A 26,977-nucleotide genomic window follows, 5' to 3' on the forward strand; every position below is an offset into this window, starting at 1 on the left:
GCACACCAACATGGCACATGTATACATATGTAACAAACCTGCATGCTGTGCACATGTACCCTAAAACTTAAAGTATAATAATAATAAAATTGAAAAAAAAACAAAAAAACAGAATCACTCAATGAGAAAAGAGGCAACGCTAATATACATAGGTCTTGTATTTCCTGCATACCATAAGCGCTGTGAAAGAGCATGTCTTTTCATTCTGAAATGTTTAATGGACAGAGCTTTAAACCACGATGATATTCTCTAGACCCTTTGGAGTGCCAGTTATGCTTTCTGAGGCTCAACTCCTTCAGAAGGCCTTTGGAATTCAGCCCTCAGCTGGCAGTGGCTTGCCAAGAACCAAGATGCAGAAAAAAAACCGGACATCTCACTCACACAGGAAAGCAGTGGGCCTCCAGAAGAAACAGAGGGCGTGACTCTTCCCGAGACGCTGGGCAGTAGGGGGGTTAAGAAAAGGCCCACATGGACTGGGCCGAGGCCGGCTTCTGGTGATGGTCGTCAATCCTTGGCACTCTTTGGCTTGCAGGTGCCTCCCTCCAGTCTCTGCCTCTGTTGTCACATGGTCTTCTTCCCTCATATCTTCATATTATCTTCTTATAATGACAACATTCACATTGGATTAAGGGCCCACCCTACTCCAGTACAACCTCATCTTAACTAATTACATCCACAAGGACCCTCATTTCCAAGTAAGGTCACAATCTGAGATACCGAGGGTTCAGATTTCAACATATCCTATATCCTTTTGGAAAACACAATTTGACCCGTAACAGTGAGATTCTTACTTGCAAATTGTTAAAGGAAAAAATGAAAGCAGGATGTCTGCAGATGTCAGCCTGTTAGACAGCTGCGGGAAGCTATCATTCACTATATAATAATTATGGGGGTTTGTTTTGAGATAGGGTCTCACTCTGTCACTCAGGCTGGAGTGCAGTGGCACAATCTCAGCTCACTGCAACCTCCACCTCCTGGGTTCAAGTAAATCTTGTGCCTCAGTCTCCCGAGTAGCTGGGAGTACAGGCTCCCGCCACCACATCCTACTAATTTTTGTATTTTTAGTAGAGTCAGGATTTCACCATGTTGCCCAGGCTGGTCTCAAATTCCTGGGCTCAAGTGATCTGCCCACCTCGGCCTCCCAAAGTGCTGGGATTACAGGCATAAGCCACCATGCCCAGCCTATAATAATTTTTTTTTAAACAAAGGAGATAGTTTGATGGTCGTATTAGTTTGCTAGGGCTGCCATAACCAAGTACCACAAATTGGACAGCTTCAACCACAGAATTCACTGTCTCACAGTTCTGATGACCAGGAGTCTGAAATCAAGGTGTTAGCAGGGTTGATTCCCTCTGGGGACTGTGACGGAAGGATCTGTTCCAGGTCCTCTCCTTGTATTGTATATAGCCGTCTTCTTGCTCCAAGTCTTCACATCATCTTCCCTCTGTACATATTTCTGCTTCCAAATTTCCCTTTTTAATAAGGACACCAGTCGTATTGGATTAGGACCCACCTAACGACTTCATTTTTACTTGGTTACCTTTATAAAACCCCATCTTTAAATAAAGTCACATTCTGAAATACTGGGGATTAGGACTTCAACACAGGAAAATTGTGGGGGAAGGCTGGGCTATAATTCAACCCAAAATGATAGTGTTGTGCCAGTTCTGCTTTCTACAGAGTGATGGGGAGAACTGAGCCCACTGCAGCTGCACACAGTGACTGACAGGTTGCCTTCCTAAGCCACAGCTCATCAGCCAACACATCCCCTTCTTTGAGAAATGACAGAACGGCCCAAGAGAAGCAGCAGCAAGCTCTATCCATCCTCTAAAAGCTTCCTGATTTCCAGAGGCATTTTGTGTGTGGGGCCGGCATTAGGTGCCCTAGAGAAACGGCTGAATTGCTAAAGCTTAGTAAACGTAAATGACAACTCAGAATCCAACTTTTTCCCCACATCTCTACTTGCCCTGCAGTGCAAGGTTAAAAGAAAATATAGGTGGCACCACCTAGAGGCAGAAGACGAGGAAGATGCTAAAAAGGAAAGAGGGGGAGTATGGAGCCTGAACAATCTCAACCCCAGCCTTCTTGCTCTTATATTTCTTGGTGATCATTTGCCCAAACTTGCCCTCTCAACCCTATCTCACGGATTTATGCCTTTACACCAGAGCAGTAATAACACATGTTCAAGAAACGGCCAGGAACAGTAAAAGCAAGTAAAATTCAAATCCCATTTTTGCACCTACTTTTCTATCTCTGGATTTGGAGATTCGTTAATATTTTATCATTTAACAAAGTCCTCAAATTTATCCCTCCTCCACACCTCCTCACCAAACACACCCACCAAACATAAAGGGCCAGGTCTGTACACGCAAAGTCAAAGACATCAATCAGTGTAACTTTCCAAAGGAGAAAATGAACCACCTTGAGAAGAGGACCCCAAACATTCAGGATCCCCTCAACCACTTGGTTAGAACACGGAGAGACGGCAGCTAAAATCGACACACAACTGGAAAAAGATCTTAAGGCTCCTGACTCCCCGGTCCCCTGTGGGTTCTGGAAATTTGGACTGCTGCTTTATTACAGAGGGGAGCACTAATCAAAGGACAGTCTCTTCAAGGAAAACATTTCAGAGACTCCCAGGACTAACAGCCATGTAAATATTCATTTCCATAAGAAACCATTATCGATGTTTTTAGAATCTTTTTAAAAAGCAGGTTTGAGATGATAATATGCCATGATAGCAGTAAGATTCCATTTCAGCAGGGTAACAGATACCTGGAGAAAAAGACTGAAAGCCCCCACTGAGGGTCTCTGACGGAGGAAGGTTATGGAGACTTATTTTCTGGGCCAACAGGCAAGCTCTGTGTAATCGTTCTACCGCTCAATTTCCTCATCTAGAGATGACACCAGCCCTTTACTAATAAGGCTTCCGCAATGACCAAATGAATCAATAGAATGTAAAATGCCTGGGATAGTGTGGCCTAGAGGAAGCTCTAATAAGCTCTCCTCATAATCAGGACTTTCATGCAGCTTCCTCGTTTTTCTAAAACATTAACTTTATTCCTTTTATTTTTTAAAAAAGTTATTTGGATAAAACTATGACTGAGGGCATTCCACTAACCAAGAACAGAAATAAACTCAAAATGTCCCAAAATGAGCCTTTTCTACAGATTCAAGAGGCAGAAGATCTAATGTCTTAACTCAGCTGGAAATTAATTTTAGTCCATCAATAGGTATCTCACAAAGAAATAAAACTAGTAACTAGAGGTAAGGGAAAACAATCTCGCTAGATAATTTTTTTAATTAAAAAAAGTAACTGTTTTCAATTATGAAATTAACCAGAAAAATATTTTTTAAAGATGTTACCCAGGGCTGCCAAGACTAAAACAAAGTCATAGTTTTCACACGTTGCCAGCAAACTGGTGCAAACCTTTAGCCAAACAAGTCGGCAGTCAGTGTCAAGAGCCAGAAAAGGCGCCTTCCCTCCAACCCAGTAATTTTAATTCTGAGAATTTAGCCTAAGCAAATTTCTCAAAACAGAGGGAAAGTCACGTCCACCCTCCTGTTCACAAGTGAGCACTGTTTCCCATAGTGGAAAACTGGAAAGAAGAGAAATGCCAAATTATGTGTAAATAAACCATATTATAGCAAGTTAATGGCACTAAAAATGATAAAGAGATAAATGGGGGGAAATACAGAAAAAATGTTAGCAGGTTGAAATGTTACATGAAAAAATGTCAAAATATAAAACTGTACACCCCTGGTGATTACACTGGGGAAAAGCCTGAATGAGAACTTCCAGGATGCCAATAGTGGATCTGAGTACAGATGCTTTTCCTCCTTCTCTGCCCTCAATTTTTACAATATGTGATCTTATTACCTTCACGATTAAAAAAAAAAAATCTTCCTGTCTGGTAAAAATCCTTCCTCTGCTGTGGATACAGAAGAGCTGCTCACTGCCTCATATCCCACCATGACACACCTCTCCAGGCTCTTTCTTGCCCTTTGAAAAGGGCAAGAATTATCTCTTTTTTAAGAAGCATATTCTCTTCCCAATGCCAAAGCTCTACAGGGCACTTGAAGTAATCACCTCTCTGAGGTGAGAACACTGCCACCTTCACTCACCTCCCCTTAAGTACCCAGTTGCTCCAAAGAATCAGAGAAAGGGCTTTGTAGCTCATGAGCAAGACAGAGAACCAGTCTCCCTCCCTCCGGGAAGGCGGCAGGAATTCCACATCAGCCGTTCCCATCATCCTTGAATAGGTGGTCAAGTTGGTCACCCTGGAGACCTTGGCCCTGTCCACCCTGACTCTGGCTGAAATCATTGTATATTTCTGTCGTCTGGTTATGCATAAGTTCTTTAAATGATCCTAAACATTTTGACCAGCAGAAGTAAAAGCGCGGAAGAGACTGAAACAGGGGGATGGTTAAGTTACAGTGTCACTACTTGACAGAGCATTAGGCAGCCTCCCCAAACAACTGTGAATCCTCAATATAGAATGTGGCCAAGGGCCTCTAATGTTAAGTAGAAAAAAGCAGGTAACTGAACCGTATTTCCCCATGACAACCACCAAATAAAATAGTTGGTACAGATTTAACCAATAATAGTTAATGTTTACAAGCCACTTACTGTATACAGGCACTGTGCTGCGTGCTTCATACAGGTTAAAATTTCACAGCAGTGTTAAGTATCAGAAGCCTTATTAACCCCATTTTGGAAAGGAGGAAATTGAGGCACCAGGAGGTTAAAGAATTCTCTTTAATCCTCCCAAAGGCTAAAGTTTAGAACCTTCTGTTAAGTTTCCCACGGTCACACAGCCCCCTAAGGGGGAAGAAGGGCACAGATTTTGACACAAACAGGCCTTCTCAAGGGCTCACACCCTCAACTCCTAGGCTGGAAGGGAATATATAAGAAATTTTAGGCCGGGCACGATGGCTCACGCCTGTAATCCCAGCACTTTGGGAGGCCGAGGCGGGCGGGTCTCGAGGTCAGGAGATGGAGACCATCCTGGCTAACACAGTGAAACCCCGTCTCTACTAAAAATACAAAAAATTAGCCGGGCGTAGTGGCGGGCGCCTGTAGTCCCAGCTACTTGGGAGGCTGAGGCAGGGGAATGGCGTGAACCCGGGAGGCGGAGCTTGCAGTGAGCTGAGATCACGCCCCAGCCCGGGAGACTGGGTAACACTCTTTGACTCTGTCTAAAAAAAAAAAAAAGAAAGAAATTTTAAATGAAAGTAGAATTTGTTTTAGAAAAGGGACTTTTTCTCCTTCCCTCTACTGTCTAAACTTTCTAATGTTCTGTTTTCACAATTTAAAGACAAAAAAAGAAGGGCTACAGAGAGAGGTTAATGTATGTTTGGGGAGCATGGTTTTTTAATTATGTTTTGCTCAAAGGACTAAATAAATGCCACTCAAACCTCCACCACACTTGGGGGCTAAGGGTAGGAAGCCAGGGGAAAAAAATAATGGGAGAATAGCCAAGAATGAGCCTGTTCCAAACCAAACCAAGCAGCTCCAGGCAGCTGCCGGCAACATCTTTTTAAAAAATATTTGCTCTCCACCATGTCTTCCAGTTTGAGCATGAATTCTAAAATCATGAGACTGGAGTGACAGGACACAGAATGCCATAGAATGCACTAATATCACACAGCTGCTATTGACAAAGCTGGGCATACAATTTAGGAATCAATTCCTTAATCCTGCGTTCTTTCAGAAACTGATCATGTGCCAAACATTCCCAGGTCAGCTAACAACAATCCGTATGTGCCGAAGTTGAAATATACACCATATCTCAAAAATGGTAACTTGGCACACTTGTACAGTGTTAAATAAATCCTCAAAACCAGACAGATGACAGAGCTCACACATACTATGTCATTTGCTCAGATTACTAATGTTACAGCTCTAGTAATTCTGAGGCCATGTTAGAAACAGAGAAAAGCTAAAACAGACATAACAATACTTTTAAAAAATAATTCTGCAGGCCGGGCTTGGTGGCTCACATCTGTAATCTGTAACCCCAGCACACTGGGAGGTGGAGGTAGATGGATTACTTGAGCTCAGGGGTTCAAGAGCAACCTGGGCAACATGGTGAAACCCTGTCTCTACAAAAAATAAAAATACATTAGCCAGGCCTGACAGCGCACTCCTGTGGTCCCAGCTACTAGGGGGGGCCAAAGCGGGAGGATCACTTGAGTCCAGGAGGTCGAGGCTGCAGTGAGCTGTGATCATGTCATTGCATTCCAGCCTGGGCTGGAAAACAATAAACAAACAAACAAACAATTCTGCAAAAATAAAAATTCAGTGTGTATAGTGATCAATTCAGAAAGATCATATGCAACAAGCAGTATGAGATAATCTCCCCAAATAACACACCCCCAATTTTCCCATCCCAAAAACTTCTCTGAAGGGCAGGAGCAGGCACTGGGGATACGGGACCCCCTGGAGGTGTGTGAACTCCAAAGCCAGTGCCCCTTCCCGTGTGTCAACAGACTGGGCCCCAAATTCCAGTCAGAGATATGTTAAAAATTCAAATAACTGGCCGGGCGCGGTGGCTCATGCCTGTAATCCCAGCACTTTGGGAGGCTGAGGTGGGTGGATCATGAGGTCAGGAGTTTGAGACCAGCCTGGCCAACATGGTAAAAACCCTGTCTCTAATAAAAATACAAAAATTAGTCGGGCACAGTGGTGGGTGCCTGTACTCCAGCTACTCAGAAGGCTGAGGCAGGAGAATCGCTTGAATCTGGGGGGTGGGGGTTGCAGTGAGCCGAGATCTCACCACTGCACTCCAGCCCCGGGTGACAGAGCAAGACTCCGTTTCAGGGGGAAAAAAAAAAAAAGTTCAAATGATTAACCTGCCTTCAGCTATTTCCTCAGCTGGCTTGCAGGGAGACAGCAGGCTCAGAGCCAGGACACACAGTTCTCCTGTCAGACAGGCCACGTGGCCTGGTGCCCAAAGCACATGAAAGAGCCAGGAACCATCATCCAGTTATGTGGTCTCAAGGCAATCCCGTGAGACAACCCTGTGCCCACCACTTGTCAGTCCTGTTTCCTACCTACGAGGGCACCCAGGAGGACGACCACACGGGGCACCACGGCCAAGCTCACTCTGCAGAGACAAACTGAAGGGGAAGAGAAATACACCTCTGCAGGGCAGGGAGCAGGATCATTTGACACCACGGACCCCTCTCAACTCACATCCCTGGTGCCTCTTTTCTCGTAGATGATCATCAACCCAAATCTCATGCATGTTTCGGCGTCATGAAACAGGTAAAGGGCAGAAAAGGAGGTGGGGCGGGGAAGGATCACAAAACCATTTGATCCTGGTGGTGCCCATTAGAAGACGACGTCCCCAGCAAAGGCTCAAGCCATATCTATCAGCAGAGAAAAGGGGATGGGAAAGCACGTTACTATGTATTCAGTGCCAGCTCCATGCTGAATACTTGGCGGGATGCTATGCCTCATTTAATCATCAAGAAAATTCCACGGTGCTCTGTAAGATGGTCACCAGCATGGACTCTGGAGTCAGGCAGCCCTGGGTTCCCAAGTCCAATGTGCCACTTGCTGGTTTTAAGATGGTGTAGCCACATAACCTCTGGGATGCTCAGTTGGCTCGTACATAAAGCGAAGGCAAGGACGGGACTCCAGGGTAGGGATTAGTAGAGCCTGATGGTAAAACCTTCTGCTCTCTCAAAGCGTTGGCTCCACCACCACCAAGATCCCTGTCTACACAGAACATGTGACTCTGAGATGGAGATACAGCAGAGAAGCAGGACTGCTGGCAAGAGGCACAAAACCACCAGCTTGCAGCAAGCAGAGTGTGCAGGGTCTAAGCCAGCTCAAGACCTGCTTCCCTCTGCCCCAGGATGGCTGCCACCCCACCCCAGCAAAGCGCCAGGCCACTCACGGCACTCCTTCTCATCACTCTTGTCGAAGCAGTCAGGCAGCCCGTCGCACTGCCAGGCGCCTGGGATGCACCGTCCATTGCTGCACATGAAGTTGCCTGGTATGTTGCACTCGTTGGTGAAGTTGTTCCCGGGGAGCAGCTGGCTCTCTGTCGGAGAGAGGGGACAGGTCAGACGGCACAGCAACAGCAGGGACCTGAGCACCCCTCAACTGAAAGGTGTGTGGTTTGGTATAGGTGAGACTTCCAGTAGGTGACTCAACCTCTCTGACCTTCAGTTTCCTCACCTGTGAAATGGACTAATAATCTGCCCCAGTCCACCTCCGGAGATTCTGAGAGGACTAAATGGAGAAATACAGGGAACAAACAAAATGTCGGGCACAAAATGGGTGTTCACTGAGTTTTTTTCTTTCTTCATCAAAGACTGGTTGTAAAATCCAAATGTTCTTTTCTGGCCATCGGCAGTAGTTAAAAATTAAAATTCTAGACAGGAGTGAGCACTGGACTCCCAATGTCTCCAACAGTAGGAACTGCAAGATCTTTCCAGGCCCCACACTCTGTAGCCCTTACAATCACAGAATCCTTGAAGTTGGGCCAAGTTGAAAGGAATACTGGGAGATCGTTTCACTCTAGGAAACAGGAGCCCAGACCTATTAAACCAACCTGCCTGAGGTCACACAGGTAGAAAAGACCGCACTGAATCTTGAACTCAGGATTTGTAACCTCCACAAGGGTCCCAAGGTCATGGAATTGCCTGCTAAGAGTTACTGGAGGCTGAGAACCAAGCTCCAAGTTCAGATTCAACTCCACTGAACATGGTCATAAAGTGCCAAAGCCCCCAACCCAAACAGCCAACCCTCAGGCTGGAAAGCAAATAGAGAAGGCCAGTGCTGTGGCGGTGGAGGTGGGCAGGGTGCTGAGTTCATCTACCAGTGGACCCTGGGGGCAGATTTTCAAGGGAGCCAGGATCTGATAGATCTGACCAGTCTGAGCCATTGTGATCAATGGCTGGGAGATAAGGAGCCATGTGAGTAAAAGAGTTTTGGGGAAAAGCAGGAAAAAAAAAAAGACCAGTCCTTCAGCACACCACAGCTCCAGAGCTCCCTCCTGAGTCATTCCGTAAGCATTTATTGGACATTTATGACCAGATACTTGTGCTATGTTCTAAAGATGCAGAGATAAAGGCTAGGGCTTATTATACCTTTAGGCTGGAAAGGCACACACAGCAAAATAAGAACAGGGATGTCTAGACCCGCCTGGGGGTAGCAGAAGAGAAGGTCCATGATTCTCTTTCATAAATCTTGCCATAAATCATAAAATCTTGCCAAAGAGAAGCATCTCTAGATCTCCAGATCCCTAACATCATATCCTCCTACAGGCCATTATCCTTTATGTGTGCTATTCTTTTTACCAGGAATGCCCTTCGGCCTGCTGGGTCTCCTAGTAAATCCCTACACAACCTTAAGCCAACAAATATGTCGCTTTTCCTCTGACGTGTTCCCTGGCTTTTCCAAACACAGATGAGCGCTAACTCTATAGTCTGGTGATAGTACCAGTGGGGTGATACTAAAAATATTTTATAACTAGAACAAGTGGGCAACAACCAATTGCAATGGACACCGTCACGGGCAAGCAACACCCCACTGGCCTTGGTGCATGGAATTTCCCTTGTGGACCATCTGCTGAATTATACAGAATTAATAATGCATATGCACGTTTCATTACTGAAAATGAGCTTTTGTCGCTCACTGGAGAACTCTAGGAGAGAAGCTACAATGAGGGGCTCTACCCTGCCCAACTGCCCACATCAGAATCCTAGAAATCTCCCTTGTCCCCTCCTCAGTCTATCAACCCCTACATGTGGCCAGTCCCCGAGTCTCCACTGCCACAGTTGCAACTCCAGCCAAAGCAGCCACCCTCTCTTACAGGGACTGCTGCGCAGCACAACTTCCCAACTTGGCCTCCCTGCCTGCCATCTCGCCCCTCTCCAACCCACTCTCCCCTCTGTGGCCAGAAGGATCTGTCTAAACACCAAATCAATCATTTCTTAACTTTAAAAGGTCATTGAATGGCTCCCTGGTGTTCTTAAGATAAAGTCAAAATTCAAATAAATCAAAAAAGATTCTGAGAAAGAGGGTAGCATCTACAGTGGATGTTGATAGACACACAGAGATAAAAAGTAAGCACCCTTCAGGTCTAGAGAACAGTGTCAGCAAAGACTGTGCAGGAAGACGTAGCCCAGAGCATGGAACAACATGGAATTTAAAAATCATGCAGCTCTGATTATTAGGAAATGCAAAGGTATTATGCTACTATTTCTCCTATTCTGCTGCAATTTTTCCTATTGTAGTGCGAAGTCAGCCATCCCTAATTAATCATGATGCTCTGTTCCACTGAGCCCAGAATCAATATGAGACTCCCTCTCAAGACCGGACTCCAGAAAGCCACCAACAACCCTGAGAAGAACATGAAACCAATTCACCATCTCCAGGCAAGGGCTTGAGGGGGACCCTAGAAGGGCAGCCAGGTACTGGATACTAGACGGACAATGAATGCTCAACCCAGAAAACCCCCACATTCCAGCTGTTTGCTAACTACTCTGTTGTTAGAGAACTGCTCTGTTGCAGAGAACTCTTCATGGGCCTGGAATGTAACGGTCATTCTGCTTTGTTTGGAAATACTTACACTTGCATTTGTAGAGTTAGCTCCTTGAAGGCAAGCCCCCCGGAAACGTCACTGCAACTGTGAAATCTTGTTCTGATAAACAGATTTCTGGAGCGGGAAAATTGGCCAGATTAGATTCCAAAGTACTTGCTCTGAGAGTCAATAAGGCTGGCAGCACATGGACTTGACAAATGGACGGGTGGATGCAGAGACTAAATACCATGTCTGTTACACACAGGTGGTCCTGCCAGCCATGGGGATCAAAGTGCTTTCTCAGCAGTACCAGGGATCCTGGGGCCTGGTGAACAATAACAGAGAGGCACATTCTTTTTGCTGTTCTGAGCAGCTGCATTAGGCATGCAGCTGGTACAGAGCCATGTGCTTTAGGGAAGTGACATCATCAAACTCAAAGCATGAGGAAGGCCAGTAATGGTAGCTCACACCTGTAATCACAGCACTTTGGGAGGCCGAGACGGGTGGATCACTTGAGGTCAGGAGTTTGAGTCCAGCCTACCAACATGGTGAAACCCCTTCTATACTAAAAATACAAAATTAGCCGGGTGCGGGTGCGTTGGTGGTATAGTGGTGAGCATAGCTGCCTTCCAAAATTAGCCGGGTGTGGTGGTGCACACCTGTAATCCCAGCTACTTGGGAGTCTGAGGCAGGAGAATCGCTTGAACCCGGGAGGCAGAGGTTGCAGTGAGCCAAGATCACGCCACTGCACTCCAGCCTGGGCAACAAGAGCAAAACTCTGTCAAAAAAAAAAAAAGGCATGAGGAGAAACTAAGGCAAAGGCAGGTTAAATCTTCTTGATTCTGTCTTCAAAAACCTGTCTCAAACTCATCCAATTTGCATCACTCAACTGGCACCACCCAATCCAAGCCGCTATTATCTCTTGCCCTTTTCAACCATGGGTTTTCAACAGGGATCAATTTTGCCCCCCAGGGAACATATGGCACTGTCTGGAGACATTTTGGGTTGTCATGATGGGGAGATGGGGGTGCTATTGGCATCTAGTGGGCAGAGTCCAGAGATGTTGCTATACCTCCTGCAATACACAAGACAGCCCCCACAATGAAGAATCATCCAGCTGAAAATGTCAATAGTGCTGAGGTTGACAAACCTTAGTTTATTAATTAAAAAACCTTTGGACTTCCCACTTCTCACTCCCTCCACGTCCTTCTCTTCACACAGACTGAGATTTTAAAATGCACTGATGGGTTCTCTGTGTCCTCAGAATAAATCTAAAACTCTGGCCATAGTTTACAAAGCCCAGCATGGTCCAGTTGCTGCCTGCTTCTAGATATTCATTTCGAACCATCTCCTGCAACACACCTCAGTGCCCCCTGCTGTGAGGCCTCCAGATGTGCTGTTTGCTGACCCTGGACATTCTTCCACCTACCTTTCATCTGTGTAATGGGCTCAACTGTGTCCCCCCAAAATTTATATGTTGAAGTCCTAAACCTAGAGCCTCCGAATGTGACTGTATTTGGAGATGAGGATCTTTAAAGAGATAATGAAGTTAAAACGATGGCATTAGGGTGGGCCCTAATTCAGTATGACTGATGTCCTTCTAAGAAGACATCAGGAAAGATTCCATGTAAGAGGGAAGACCATGTGAGGACACAGGGAGAAGACGACCATTCATAAGCCAAGGAAGAGGGGCCTCAGAGGAAACTAATCCTGCACCTCCATCTCAGACTTCTAGCCTCCAGCACTGTGGGAAAAAAAACTTCTGTCATTTCAGCCACCCAGTCTGTGGACTTTGCTATGCTAGGTTGGTGCAGAAGTAACTGCATAATGCACAAGGCAATTACTTCTGCACCAACCTAACAGCAGCCTGAGCAAACTAATACATTTGGCTAACCTCACTCATCCAGACCTCTGCTTACATCACTTCTTCAGGTCCCTTCATGGACACTCAATCTAAAGCTGGTCCCCCTGTTTTTCACGCTGGTAGTGTCCTGTTTTCCTTTATCCCAGCTTTTGCTTACTGGTGTGTCTGTACTGTCTCTCCATCTAGACTGAACACTCTGTGAAGGCAGAGAGGCACTGTTTTGTTCAACTCTGCATGATGGGCACCTGACCACTCTGTAGGTCTCCAATAAATACTTGTAACCACTCTAAGAAGAAAGCCAAGTGTTCAGTCACTAATTTATTTCCTCCCTTTCCCCCAAACTCTTCCCTAGAACGTTCCATCTGCCCCTTGCCTCATCCCCCTAGAATGTGAGTGGAATCTGTACATACATAGTTAAAATAAGGGACATGGGGGTGTCTGGATTTGTACAAGTAAATTACTACCCAGTCTGCTTTAAAAGAGGTTAGAAATCTTTTCAGGCCGACAGCAGGACTTTCTAGTGGCTGAAATATTTATCCCATCTTAGTGCCTTGGGACACATTTAGAATCCAAAAAAGACAAGCATTAGCACGAAGTTGGCTAGCTGGGGTTTCTCCTCCTCCCTTCTCTTTTTTTCATTAAGCTGAAAAATGAAAAAGAGTTGCCCATTTTCACTGCAGCACATCACTTACTTAAAATAACTATACCATCTGCACCAAGAATGAAAAAAAAAAATTCCAAGTCCCATTCTATTGGACAAAGGCAAACAGCCTGCTGCAGAAGCTTCTTCCAAAACTGCTGGCTCCCACAAATTTATATTTGACAAGGGGGCCAAAACTGGGGCAACTACAAAAACTCAGACAGCTGCTGCATTCCACTCAAATTACTCCAGAACATGCAGTTAGTGATGTTGACTTTTCCAGCTGAGAAATGGGAATTCCATCCTACCAGCTGGAGTCCTCCTGGCTCTCTCCTCTCCTTCTGCTGTTCTTCCCACGCAAGGGGGACCCCTTGTCATGATGCAATCTAGAATTGACATCTGCAAACCATGACAGCCCTGCTTTCCAACTTCTACCCAGTGGCCTTCATTTTTATCCTCTGCTTCCTGACAATCTGGATCTGAAGGCTCAATGAACAGCAAAAGCAAGACATACACCCATACATATGTACAGACACACATACGGCTTAGCATTTGGTTTTGCAGATCTCAAACGGATCTTGTCTAAGACCTCCCCAGAGAATTAACAACCTCTTTCCACTGCCCAGTGCCAACAAACATAGTGTCATGAGGCCACTGAAGGCCACTGTCTGTTTTCCGTGACTGTCTTCTTCAAATGTATACACACAGGCACACACACACTCCATGCACAGGCCCAAGGCCAGTGAGTGGGCAGCTCTGCAATGATCTGTTTACGAACATCCCTAGAAAATCCCTGAAGACCTCCTCGACTCTAGGCTGCTCCACACGGTAGCATCAGTGACAGAAGGAACCAGAGACATCTGTCCTGTGCACTTCCCATTCGGTTCCCATCAAACTGCTTCCTGCTGGAGCCTATGACGAGCACCCTAGCTGTCACCAAGAACAGTCACACAAGGCTGTCTGAGTTTGGGGCAAAGTCTAAGCACCTGAGCACAGCCAGGTCTCTAGCTCTGTCTAGACTCTTCAGGCCACCCTGCCCTGTGAGCTCATTCCAGTAGCCCCAGCCTCCATTTACCCATCTGTTCAAGGAAGACAGCCCAGGGAAATTGGTGCGAAGGTATAACATGACCCCTGGGTTCAGCCCAGGACCACAGGCTATTGATATCCACAGATTTCATATTTACACTGCCTATGATCCTAAAAGAAGATGGTGTGCAATTCTGCAGCAGGAACAACTGATGGATGGAACAAGTCACCAGGATAGTGAGTGGGCCTAGCTGCTTACTGTGCCACGAGATGTCTGCCTTTGTACAGCTATATGGTTGTTTCTCCCACAAGGGTAAAGCAGCATGAGTTACAAAATGATAAAGGCTTCGTTCCTTTCTTACAAAGCGAGTTAGTAAAGAAAACCAATGGCTGTTATTAATGGGGTAAGCAAAGAGGTCTACGTAAAGGACAGTTTTTCACCAGGAAATAGTTTTATAAATTATTTTTGTGCTGTATTTATAGCCTCATTAAGGGCCTGATAGCTACTTACATTTTTTTAGTTATGCTTCAGTGCATTTCATGAGGAAAATTATGTTGCAGCAGTGTTAATCTAGTGGGGGTTTGCAGAGCCACTGGCATACGGCCTTTGTGAGATCCAAGGTCCACAGTTTGGGGGTCTGACAGCAACTCTGGAAGATGCTGTTTGTCATGATACTGACCTCCAAGATGAGCACTGAGCCCTGGCCCCACCCTTGTCCCATCCCTCCTCCTGCTCCCTTTAACAGCCCTCAAGAAATCAATTATTATGGACTTTTCACTAGGGAAGACCTGACATCTACTGAAACACATACACATGGCAGAAGTGGAACATCAGTGTGTGTTTGTTTGTTTGTTTGTTTGTTTTGAAATGGAGTCTCACTCTGTTGCCAGGCTGGAGTACAGTGACACGATCTCGGCTCACTGCACCCTCCGCCTCCCAGGTTCAAGCGATTCTTCTGTCTCAGCCTCCCAAGTAGCTGGGATTACAGGCATGTGCCACCACACCTAGCTAATTTTTTTGTATTTTTAGTAGAGACGGGGTTTCCCCATATTGACCAAGATGGTCTCGATCTCCTGACCTTGTGATCTGCCTGCCTCGGCCTCCCAAAGTGCTTGGATTACAGGCGTGAGCCACTGCGCCCAGCCCTTCAGTTCTTTTTTACTCCTTACAATTGCCCTATGAAATAGGCACCATTTCCATTTGCAGATGAGGAAACAGACTAAAGAAGTAACTTGCCCAAGGTCACACAGCTAGAACAAGTCTGCAAATGGCCAGAGTAAATATTTCAGGCTGTGTAGGCCAAGAGGCCCAATTAAGGTACCTATATAAGAGGAGAGAAAAGAATATTCCACAAATTTTTTATTGATTAAATTCAAAAAATTTTCATAATCATTGGGAACAATTTTCTGTAATACAGGTCTACTAAGAAAAAAATGGAATTCTTTTTGGGAAGGGTAATTAACATTTCACTTAATTGAGGTTCAAAGTTAGTGTTTCCCATTATCAAAATATATTATAAATGTCTGATTTTTTTCCCAACCATTTAAATATGTAAAAACCATACCTGGCTCAGAGGAGTGTCTACAAGCAGGTGATGGCTGGCTTTAGCCCATCTGCCAACTGACTCCCTGCACTAGAAGACTACAGGCTTATGTAAAATAAGAAAATGACAAAAGTGGCCAATCCCAAGGCATATCCTCCCTATCCCATCACATCCACCACTCTGAAATGAGCCCCGTTGTTGACTGGCTGCTCCCAACACCATGTCTTCTTGCTGCTGCATCCTCAGCAACTAGCAAGTGCCAGGTGCCTGGAAGACCCTCCATAAATGCCTACTGACTGCATGAACGGGCAATGGAACCTGCTGACCCTTAAGAACCTTTCCAGTTCTGACACTGTTAAATTCTGTGAATTTATCTAAACAGGAGTTGAATCCGTTTATAATCTACCACGCAATATGCAATCGATAAATGAGATTGGGGTGAAGAACACTTCTGGGCTCCCAGGAGTAAAGGCCCTGAAGTCAAAAGCTTCTGGAAGAACTTTTGCAAGCACTTGCTTTTCACTCACACCCATGTCCTTGCCAAGGGCTGGCTGCCGGTCAGGCCTGGGAGAGAACCCGGGGCAGGAGCCATCCTCCCATGCCTTCTGTCTTTTCAGCTCAATCAGCAGCAGCAGGACGAAGTGAGTTGGGCACATCGCTAAACTGAAGGAGGAGACAACTTTACAACCAATTTTATCTGGCTTGCGATAAGCCAGGGCTTATGAGAGCACCAATCGACTCTGCACTTCAGCACCTCTCAGGAACAGCCACTGCCCAAGAAGAAGGATTTTGCTACAACCCCAAGTTCAGCCCAGCCCCTTGTGCCCAGGAACAACTGCAACAATTTCCACAGCCACTGGGAACCATTCGATAGCCTCTCTTCTGCTCCATGCAGATGCCTCCAGGCAGGGCAAATATGGAAAATACCAAAGCCAACTAAACAGTAAGGCCAGAAAAGCAAAATGATCTTTATATAAGCCCCAAAGTGTATCTCTATGAGCTCAGGGTAAGGAAGAGATTCTTAAATAAGACTCAGAGCACAGGCCACAAAGGAGAAGACTGATAAATACAACTGCATTAAAATGTAAGACTCTTAATCATCAATAGATATTATACATAAAGTTGAAAGCGAAGCCACGAACTAGAAGATTATCTGCCACATGTATAACCCACGAAGTATCAATATCTAGAATTTTCTGACAAAATGGTATAAGAAAATACAAGCAGCCCAGTAGAAAAATGGACAAAGCACATGAACAGGTACTTTCACTGATGAGGAAACTCAAATAGCCACTTAATACATACTCAATCTCACTTGTAACCAAAGAATGATTAATGGAACAAGAGGGCTCTCTTTCACACCCATCAGACTTGCAAAAATTTGAAGCCTGACATTCTTAAGTGGCGAGAAGATGGGGAGGAACAGGAACTCACACATGGCACATCTGAAGAGCAATCTGGCAACTCCTAGTGAAGCTCACACACTTTTGTTACTGGAAAACGGTCTCGATCCAGACTCCAAGAGAGGGTTCTTGGATCTCATGTAAGAAAGAATATGAGGCGAATCCAGAGTAACGTGAGAGCAAGTTTATTAAGAAAGCAAAAGAATAAAAGAATGGCTACTCCATAGGCAAAGCAGCCCCAAGGGCTGCTGGTTGCTCATCTTTATGGTTATTTCCTGATTACATGCTAAACACAGGGTAGATTATTCATAAGTTTTCTAGGAAAAGGGGTGGGCAATTCCTGGAAGTGAGGACTCCTCCCCATTTTAGACCATATAGGGTAACTTCCTGATGTTGCTATGGCATTTGGAAACTGTTATGGCACTGGTGGGAGTGTCTTTTAGCATGCTAATGCATTGTAATTAGCATATAATGAGCAATGAGGATGACCAGAGGTCATGTTCCTCGCCATCTCGGTTTTGGTGGGTTTTAGCTGGCTTCTTTACTGAAACCTGTTGTATCAGCAGGTCTTTATGACCTGTATGTTCTGCCAACCTCCTGCCTCATCCTGTGACTTAGAATGCCTAACCTCCTGGGAATGTGGCCCAGTAGGTCTCAGCCTTATTTTACCCAGCCCCCTCCCTATTAAGATGGAATCACTCTGGTTTAAATGCCTCTGACACTTTGACCCAGCCAATCCTAATAAATACTCTAGGCCTAGGGACAAACATGTACATGTGCACAGGGTGACAGCAAGAGAACATTCAGTGAGACACTACTATAATACAAAACTGTAAGACAAACTAAATGTTCATCAAAAGAAGAATGGATGAGAAAACAGGGTACATTCACACAATGAAAGGCTACTCAGAGTTCAATTAAATGAACTAGGGTTTACATCACTCAACACAGGTAAATCTGAGAAACCTACTGCTAAGTGAAAAGAGCGAACTGCAGAATATCACCTACATCCTGCTTAAAAAATACTATTTTAATGGATACATACAGATTTTTTAAATGTACAGGAGAGGTAAATATCAAATTCAGGGCCGGGTGTGGTAGCTCACATCTGTAATCCTAGCACTTTGGGAGGCCAAGGCGGGCAGATCATCTAAGGTCGGGAGTTTGAGACCAGCCTGACCAACATGGTGAAACTCCATCTCTACGAAAAATATAAAAATTAGCTGGGCGTGGTGGCGCATGCCTATAATCCCAGCTACTCAGGAGGCTGGGGCAGGAAAATTGCTAGAACCCGGGAGGCAGAGGTTGCAGTGAGCCAAGATCATGCCATTGCACTCCAGCCTGGGCAACAAGAGCAAAACTCGATCTCAAACAAAAAAAAAATCAAACTCAGGATCATGGGTACCTCTGGCAACTGGGATCGTACACAATGAACTTCAAATGCAAGATTTCTGTCTTAAAAAAAAAATCCGGGCCGGGCGCGGTGACTCACAGCTGTAATCCCAGCACTTTGGGAGGCCGAGGTGGGCAGATCACAGTCAGGAGATCAAGACCATCCTGGCTAACATGGTGAAACCCCGTCTCTACTAAAAAATACCAAAAATTAGCCAGGAGTGGCGGCAGGCAACTATAGTCCCAGCTACTCAGGAGGCTGAGGCAGGGGAATGGCGTGAACCCTGGAGGTGGAGCTTGCAGTGAGCGGAGATCACACCACTGCACTCCAGACTGGGAGAGAGAGAGAGACTCCATCTCGAAAAAAAAAAAAAATCTGAAGCCAGCATGGCAAAATATTAGAATTCAGTGGAACTGGGTGCAGGCACACAACGGGATTTGTGCTATTCTTGGTAACTTTTCTCTACCCTTTAAAAAATGTTTCATTGCTAAAATTTTATTATAAGGAACAAAAATTACACTAATATTTTAGAAAAAAAAAAACATATCAAAGACATATGGAAGCATTTACCACTATATTCTCGCTTCAAAAACCCCACCAACTACAAAGGAATGCGAGATAAAAGGGGGCAAGTGTTCATACTGGAAAAGAAAGAGCAAATGCAAAGACCTTCTTCTGGGAGATTCCATCTATTATGAGCTCTTTTCGTATTCTGAAAGGCAGCAACAGTTGCAGGGTAGAAGCTGATTGTGGAGGAAAAAATAAACGTATCTCCTAAGATAGATTTACCCACCAAACTTACTAAGCCATGACATTCCAAAAACAGAAATAGCAAGGCCTAGCCAGTAGGTCAGATATTTTTTTAATACTAACTCCCTAAGAAGTCAGGGTGAGGAAAGCCACAGTAAAGCTGTCTTCCTTAGAATAGTCCACACCATCTGCCTCCTCGCTCCTCAACATGGGGCTGCAGAAGGCTGAGCAAGGCTCAGATGGGCTCAGCTGGGGATAGCCAAGGCTGTGACTTGGTAGGGCCCCCTGGCTTTTGCAACTAAGGAGGGGCCAAAGGCACAGAGCAGAGTCAAAACCCAGGGTGGCCAGCACAGAAGAAGTGGTTTGAGGGTGAAGGATGGGGGAAGGCAAGGAAACCGGACAGTGAAGTCCAATCCCTTGTCCTCCCTTCTGGGAAGGCAGTCTGTTAAAAAGAGCAAGAGCTCAGGAGTGAGCCAGACTTGGGTTCTAATGCCTAATTCTCTTATGACCATAACTAGCTGTGGCAACTTCAGACAAGTGAGCTACCCTCTCTGAGCTTCAATTTTCCATTTGTAAAACTGAGGAAACCCCACCTCCCTGGCAGCATAGCTGAGGGATAGAGGGATGATAGATACAAATAATGACAAAGATATGGATATAGATATAGATACAGATATAGCTATATAGATATAAAATATATATAAATATAGGTAAAATGTGGACATACAAGAGACAGAAGGATAAAGTATATATAAGAGAGCAGGTGGTATATACTTGGGGTTTAATAAATGGTACTAGTATATGTTACTCCTTCCTTCCCTCCATACATTCTTACTGACTCTCTGAGTCAGAGAAGGCTGGGTCCCTTTTCTCTTCCTGCCTCTCTAGAGTGGGTGTAGCCTGGTCAGATGGGAAGCCTGCTGGAATTTGGGCTGGTTGGCTGGAATCTGGTGGTCACTTAGATCCAGAAAAGCAGATTGTGGGGCCAGACACCAGGTTTTAAGGACACAGTTAAAGAGCTCCCAGTGCAGACCCTGGCTGTATGTCTTCTCATACACGATGGCCTCAGCTCAATTATTCCTAAGAAATAATTAGCCCTCCCTAAATCATTCCTAGAGCTCTTTAATAGCAGCCAAACTATACACATGAACCAATCCTTCCAAACAACTATAAAGCTATAAAGCAGGTCAAATGAGAAAGACATATGGGACTCGCCACTGGGCTTTGGGGGAGTTGCTTCACTTCCCTGAGCCTCAGTTTCCCCATGCATAAAGTAAGGCAGTAACAGATGACAACCAAATTCCCCCACTCATTCTTTGTTTCTGTGGACTCATAATCATCCCCATAGCAGGCAAACACACATCATCCGCCTGTCCTAGATAGAGTCTTCGGCATTTAAAAATAATAAGCGGGATTGACATAGAGCTCCTCCTCTGAAGGACTGAAAATATCCTTGAAAGGCACGTACTGAAGATAGTTCCTCCTGTTTAATACAGAGAGACTAAAACCCAGATATCAACCAGCTCATCAAAAGGCAGTGCTGGAGTTGGCCAAAGAATCCAGGTCTCCAGCTCCCAGATGAAACCCAATTCTGGCCTTTGCACTTTACAACTCTGACCTTCTCTACTGTCAGCTAGGAGATGGCTAGTCTCCATGGCCACCTGCAACAGGAGAAAATAATCTCCAAAGGGACAGGAATCATACTTGCCTCCCGTTCCCTATGGATTAAAGGGCCTCTCTGGTTCACTTCAATTATCTATAATCTTCCATCATGTCTCAGCAAATAAATGATTATTTGGCTTATCACTTCTGATTGGGAAAGCAACCCCGCCAGGGAGATCAAAAACGCCAGCCTGTTTCCGTCAAGCAAAGAGGGTGTGCATATTAACCGGTGAGTCTTTTTAAATGTTCTTAAGTAGCTTAATCCATTAAACTGGTCCATCCCGCTTCTACAATCTGCTCACGCAGGCAGACTCCCTCCTGAGCACGACGACAGGCCCTCCATCATGAGGAAGTAGCTGACTTCTTGAGCAAATGATGTTTGTACATCTAGAAAGTGCCAGAGTTAAGCAGTGTTTACCACTGGAGTCCCCACTTTAGTATGCATATCTGTATGATTGCAGCTTTCAGACCTCCTGAGAAAGCAATTTACCTTTGCAAGAGACTATCAAGTTCGGTAAATCTGTTTTAAAGGGCTGAAACTGTGTAGACGAACCTGTTTGGGGTTTCCAGATTGCAAAAGGTAGCCTATGAAAAGCTAGCTTATGACCTTCCAGAAAACGAAGCAAGTTTAAAAATTAAAGATGGATTATAGAGCCCTTCTCATTTAAGTCAGCCCTGCAGCCCATACACTGAATTCTATTACCATTACTTTCCAAGCTCAGGGAATTACTTACCTGCCCTGTGCCTCAGTTTCCTTATATATAAAACAGAGATTGACCAAATGCAAACTTGACAGGCTCCCTGGATAATCAAAGGGCTGTTCTGTCCATCTTGGTATTGGAGCCAAGTAGTCACAGACCTGAAAACATTAGAATTCTCACTGCGTATCACTCACACCAGAAAACCTCTTAAAGAAAAAAAAAAATACTAAAATTCAGTAGAAGCTTCTGAATTTTTCACACATTTTATGACAGCATGCAGATAGTGGCCATAAGATTAAGTAGGGCTCATTTCCTAAAGGTGTTATTATTCACGATTAAAGAATTACTATGATATAAAGACTAGATGTAATATAGGTACATAACATGTCATTTCATAAGACAAAGCATTCTAATGTAGTTACATGATTAATAATTAGAGGAAGGGTGATCTGAAGTGTAAAAGGATCCACCCTGAACTGAATATAATAGAATCATACCAGGCGAGATGAAAGAACAGAAGGGAACTGTTTATTAGGAAACGATTTTTCAGTAAATTGAAATAACGTGTGCCACAGTGTGGGTCCAGTTCTTCAGGTGACGCCACTGCTCCCTGCTAACAGGAGCAACTCAATACCAAGACGCTGGAAGAAGTCAAAGGCCTGGTGAATGCTGAGACCATGATTAACCTTTAAATACGTTTGAGGCCAGGCACAGTGGCTCATGCCTGTAATCTCAGCATTTGGCAGGGCTCAGGTAGGAGGATTACTTGAGCCTAGAAGTTCAAGACCAGCCTGGGGTATATAGTGAGATGCCATTTCTACCAAAAAAAAAAAAAGAATTAAAAATTAGCCAGGCATGGTGGCATGTGCCTGTAAGTCACAGCTACTCAGGAGGCTGAGGTGGGAGGATCACTTGAGCCCGGCAGGCAGAGGTTGCAGTGAGCCAAGATCATGCCACTGCACTCCAGCCTGGGAGACAGAGCCAGACCCCATCTAAAACAAAACAAGGTTTAAACCCTATAGTCTGCATACTCTTCAATCCCTTGCCATCTGTCCGGTTCCCACCACCATCACTCTCTCCTGAATCTGTCTTCACAAAGTCACCAGGGGGCCTCCCAATCATTGAATTCAAACGTTAATTTTCCATCTTTTCCTTAGGCACAATTCTGCTGCTTTGGATCAGCTAGATCATTCCCTCCTTCTGAAACTCCATCCCCTTGGCCAACCTCACACCATATTCTACTCTTCCTCTGCCTCCCGTTGACACACACCTGGCTCTCTGAACATTCCTTCTCAGTCATCATGGAAGCTCCTTTCCCTCCCTTAACAGCCTTCAGAGTTTTGCTCCCAACTGCTTAAGCAAGCGACACCTTCCCAAGTTAAGTCATTTTGTCCACTATTAGTTGGACCTTTATGGTGACAACTTCCAAACCAACACCGCCAATTCAGCTCTCTTCCCTTCAACAACATCCTCCACTCTTGGCTTCACATTTCCAACACGTATTGCCAAAGATACTTCTATCCCTGGCACAAGCTCAGCATGTCCAAAACAGAATGTTGGGGTTTTCTTCTAAAGCTGCTCCTCCTGCATCATGCGCTATCTCAGCTGGTAGAACCACCAACTGTCCCTCTCCCTCACCCCCACCGCCATCAACCAACTGATGCTTTCATTAATATGTCCCATCCCTGCCACTCACAACCCTAGTCCAAATGCTTCTCTTACCTCTTTGGCACTAATGGCTTTCTTACTGGCTTTCCTGGCTCCAGTCTTGGCCTCTAAAAGCATCCTTCACACAGCTGTAGAACAAATCTGACCATGTCACATGCTGTTTCAAATCCCCATTCCACAGCGGGTAAAACTCAAGGTCCCTGGGTCAGCAGAGGCGGCCCTGGGTATCCTGGCCAGCCTACCTCTCCAGGGGTTTTCTCCCTAGTCTCCCAAGACAATGTACAAGCCCCCACTCAGACCTCTCAACAGAACTTATGCAAACCTCTATCTCTTCATTTCCCATAATGCTCCACAAATTTCTGCTGGGTGCCTTTCTTCCCTCCACAACTCATGAGCAACTTTTATACTAGAGGAGGGAATGTGTTCTAATGTAGCCCAGAGCCCACAACAGAGTGTCTATCAAAATGGAGAGAGAAAAAGGAGGGAAAAATGGACAGTTGCTTCCCTGTGCTAAAATACTATAAACATTTTGTGGATTATTCCTTCAAATTAGGATTATTCCTCCATCTTGTGGACAGTCCCTATTTGCATGCATTTTAAGACTACAGAACTAAAACATGTCTCTTCACACTCAGATAATAACTTGCTTATTTTAAAAGGTAGGAGTGGGCATAGGAACCAAAAATTCATGTTTTTATTCATACTATTTTTTATTCATATTATTATTTTCTTTCCTGAGAAGGCTATGGACCCTAGGATTTTCTGTGAGGCAACCTTTACCTCCAGGTTAGCTTGAGTGTAAACCAGTAATTCTTCATGGCTCAAAGTAAAAATTCAGATGTACTCCAGTACTTCATACTGCAACTTTGGCAGGTAAAAGCTTGCCTCCAGAACTCTGGGGCACAAGTCTTTGCATGTGATAACATGTGCTGTCAGCTCATCTGACACAGCTGCCCATAGACAAACCCAGCATTCTGTGATGACCCATGCCCACAGAGCCAGCTCACAGGAAATCAAGGTCTGACACATGTTAAAGGGGAAGAGAGCCAGGCCCAGGTGCATCTGGCAGGTGACCACGCCTCTCTGAGTCAGCCCTCTGTTTCTGCTCTGCACTGGGTGGGCAGACAGCCTTTCAATCAAGCCTCCAGTCCTCTATCCACAGAGAGGTTGATTCACCTTCTCCCCATGGTGAATCCCAAACCATTAGCACCCTACCTTTGGCCTTTATTTGTTTCTTTCTGTATCCAGGGAATAGTGACAGCTGCAACACAGTGATGGGCCACTGTGCTCTGGGACTCTCACCCAGAGCAGGCAAAGGCACAAGCCCTTTACTACTGGAGAGGTAAGGGTGGGCTGGCAGGAATGAAGGAGCCTAAAGGGGTTCAGTCGAGAGCTTGCCTCTGTTATCAATGGCCACTGAAGCGCTGGGACCCAGGCCCTTGGCCACCCCATTCCTGGAAGCTCTGGTGTCCTATGAACAATGAGGCCAGGTTATCTACCTATATGGAAGGTGACAGCTCTCCACGTGACCTGGATGTGAAGAGAGGAATACTGGCTCCACATGAAGCAAGACTGACATAGGAAATGCCAGCAGAATAAAGAAACATAATGAACCAGAGTGCCAGCACATCTCCAGAGACTCTCCCTGTCTCTCCTTTTGTCAATCAAGTGCCTTTATGCTAACATGAGAGACCACGGTTTTTAAGAGACATGCAGCAAGAGATCCAGCTTTGCACTGAACACCCGCAATAATCAGCTCCAACAGGCTCCAACCCCTGCCTGGCATGGCTCACTTTCCACCTCACATCACAATCCACCCCGTGCTGCACAAATGATAATGCATTTACAGACAGCCGGACTCTCCAGCCGGGAGGAAAAATTTCACCTAATTAAATAAAAACAAAGCAGAAAACCAAAGCCTTCAATGCCAGAAAGAAGTACTTGGTCTTTTATAGAGCTTTATAGCCAGAAATGCCCATCAAGATTTTTTTTTTTCTAAATGCATGTTTTAAAACAATCCTTTATGTCCCTAATTGGAACTCCTTAAAAATCAGTAAGAGAATTGCAAACAAACCAAGAAAAAAAATGAATAAAGAAAATAAGCAAGCATGGCACAAAAAATAAACATGGCTAATAAATGAAAAGATGCACAGCCTCACTAGCAGGTAAACAAATGCAGATGGAATGCCATTTTTTAAAACAATGTGATTGGCAAAAGTTGAAAAGATGGGTACTCTTGAGGGTTGGCAGGGTGAGGAAACTGGCACCCTCAGATCCTACTGGTGGGAGTATAAATTGGTACAATCTCTCTAGGGCCATTTGACAGCACCTGGCACAATTTATAACGAGCTTACCTTTGGACCCACTGATTGTATTTCTAGGAATCTAGCCTTAGAAATATATAAATGCAGGGAGAAACACATAAAAGGTTGGGTTTTTTTATTTATAGCATCACTTGCAAAAGTTCAAAACCTTAAAGAACTTAAGTATCTATAAGAGGAGATGGGTAAATGAAAGGGATCTTCAAAAAGTCTGTGAAAACGCATATTATGAAAAAACTATGCATGGATTTTAAAAATTTTTTTGTACCCAAATAAACTCGTACTAACTTGTTATAACATGTCTGAACAGGATCAAGCTTGAGGCACTAAGAAGGATAAGACATCAGTTTGAAAAAAAGCCCCTATCAGAGCAACATGAATTCTGCTAAAACTGAAGCAAGAACAAACATCAAATTTATGATGAAGCTTGGGTGAAAGGATGATGAAATCACTGATGCTTTACAAAAAGTTTATGGGAACAATGCCCCCCGCCAAAATCAGCAGTTTACAAACACCTAACTCATTTTGACAGGGCAAGACAGTGTTCAAGATGAAGCCTGCAGCCGCAGACCATCCACATCAACTTTTAAGGAAAAAATTCATCTTGTTTGTGCCCTAATTAAACAGGATCCATGATAAACAACAGAAATAATAACCAATGCCACAGACATCTCAACTGGTCCAGCTTACACAATTCTGACTGAAAAATTGAAGTTTCTACCTGATGAATGCCAAAACTGGTGCACCCAGATTAGCTACACAGTAGAACAGAGCTTTCAATGGAAATTTTAAACAAATGGGATCAAGATCCTGAAGCATATCTTTGAAGAACTGTATTAAATGAAACAAGGGCCAGATGTAGTGGCTCATGCCTATAATTCCAGCACTGTGGGAGGCCAAGCGGGTGGATCACTTGAGGTCGGGAGTTGGAGATCAGCCTGGCCAACATGGTGAAATCCCATCTCTACTAAAAATACAGTCACGGGGCATGGGGGTGCATGACTGTAATCCCAGCTACTCGGGAGGCTGAGGCACTAGAATTGCTTGAATCTGGGAGGTGGAGGTTGCAGTGAGCCAAGATCATGCCAATGCACTCCAGCCTGGAGAACAGAGCAAGACTCCGTCTCCAAACTCAGAAAAAAAAAAAAAAAAAAGATGATAAAATATGGCTTAATCAGTACAATCATGAAGAAAAAGCACAATCAAAGCAATGGCTACCAAGAGGTGAAAGTAATCCAGTCACAGCGAAAGTTGACCAGTCAAGAGTAAAGGTCATGGCAACAGTTTTTTGGGATACTTGAGAGCTATTTTGCTTGTTGGCTTTCTGGAAGGCCAAAGAACAATAATGTCTGCTTATTATGAGAGGTTTTAAGAAAGTCAGCCAAAGCTTTGGCAGAAAAATGCCCCAGAAAGCTTCACCAGAGAGTCCTCCTCTATCCTAGTAATGCCCCTGCTCGATTCATC

The 26,977-nt window shown here is 44.8% G+C and overlaps 1 protein-coding gene across 5 annotated transcripts in view; it reads right to left on the reverse strand.

Moving 5' to 3' along the window:
• Positions 1 to 26,977, reverse strand: part of LDLRAD3 (low density lipoprotein receptor class A domain containing 3) — a 299,191-nt gene that overhangs the window by 191,826 nt on the left and 80,388 nt on the right. For 3 of the 5 annotated variants that reach the window (XM_032166258.2, XM_032166257.2, XM_032166259.2), the window contains one exon: positions 7,908 to 8,054. The exons of 1 other annotated variant lie outside the window; for it this stretch is intronic. In XM_032166258.2, the coding sequence (XP_032022149.1) occupies positions 7,908 to 8,054 (147 nt within the window). Of the gene's footprint in view, positions 1 to 7,907; positions 8,055 to 21,557; positions 21,661 to 26,977 lie in introns of those variants that run through there. One more of the 5 variants, XM_032166261.2, reaches the window with a different exon arrangement.

Source organism: Hylobates moloch, unplaced genomic scaffold (assembly GCF_009828535.3).
Source record: "Hylobates moloch isolate HMO894 unplaced genomic scaffold, HMol_V3 SCAFFOLD_11, whole genome shotgun sequence".
Classification (NCBI taxonomy): Eukaryota; Metazoa; Chordata; class Mammalia; order Primates; family Hylobatidae; genus Hylobates; species Hylobates moloch.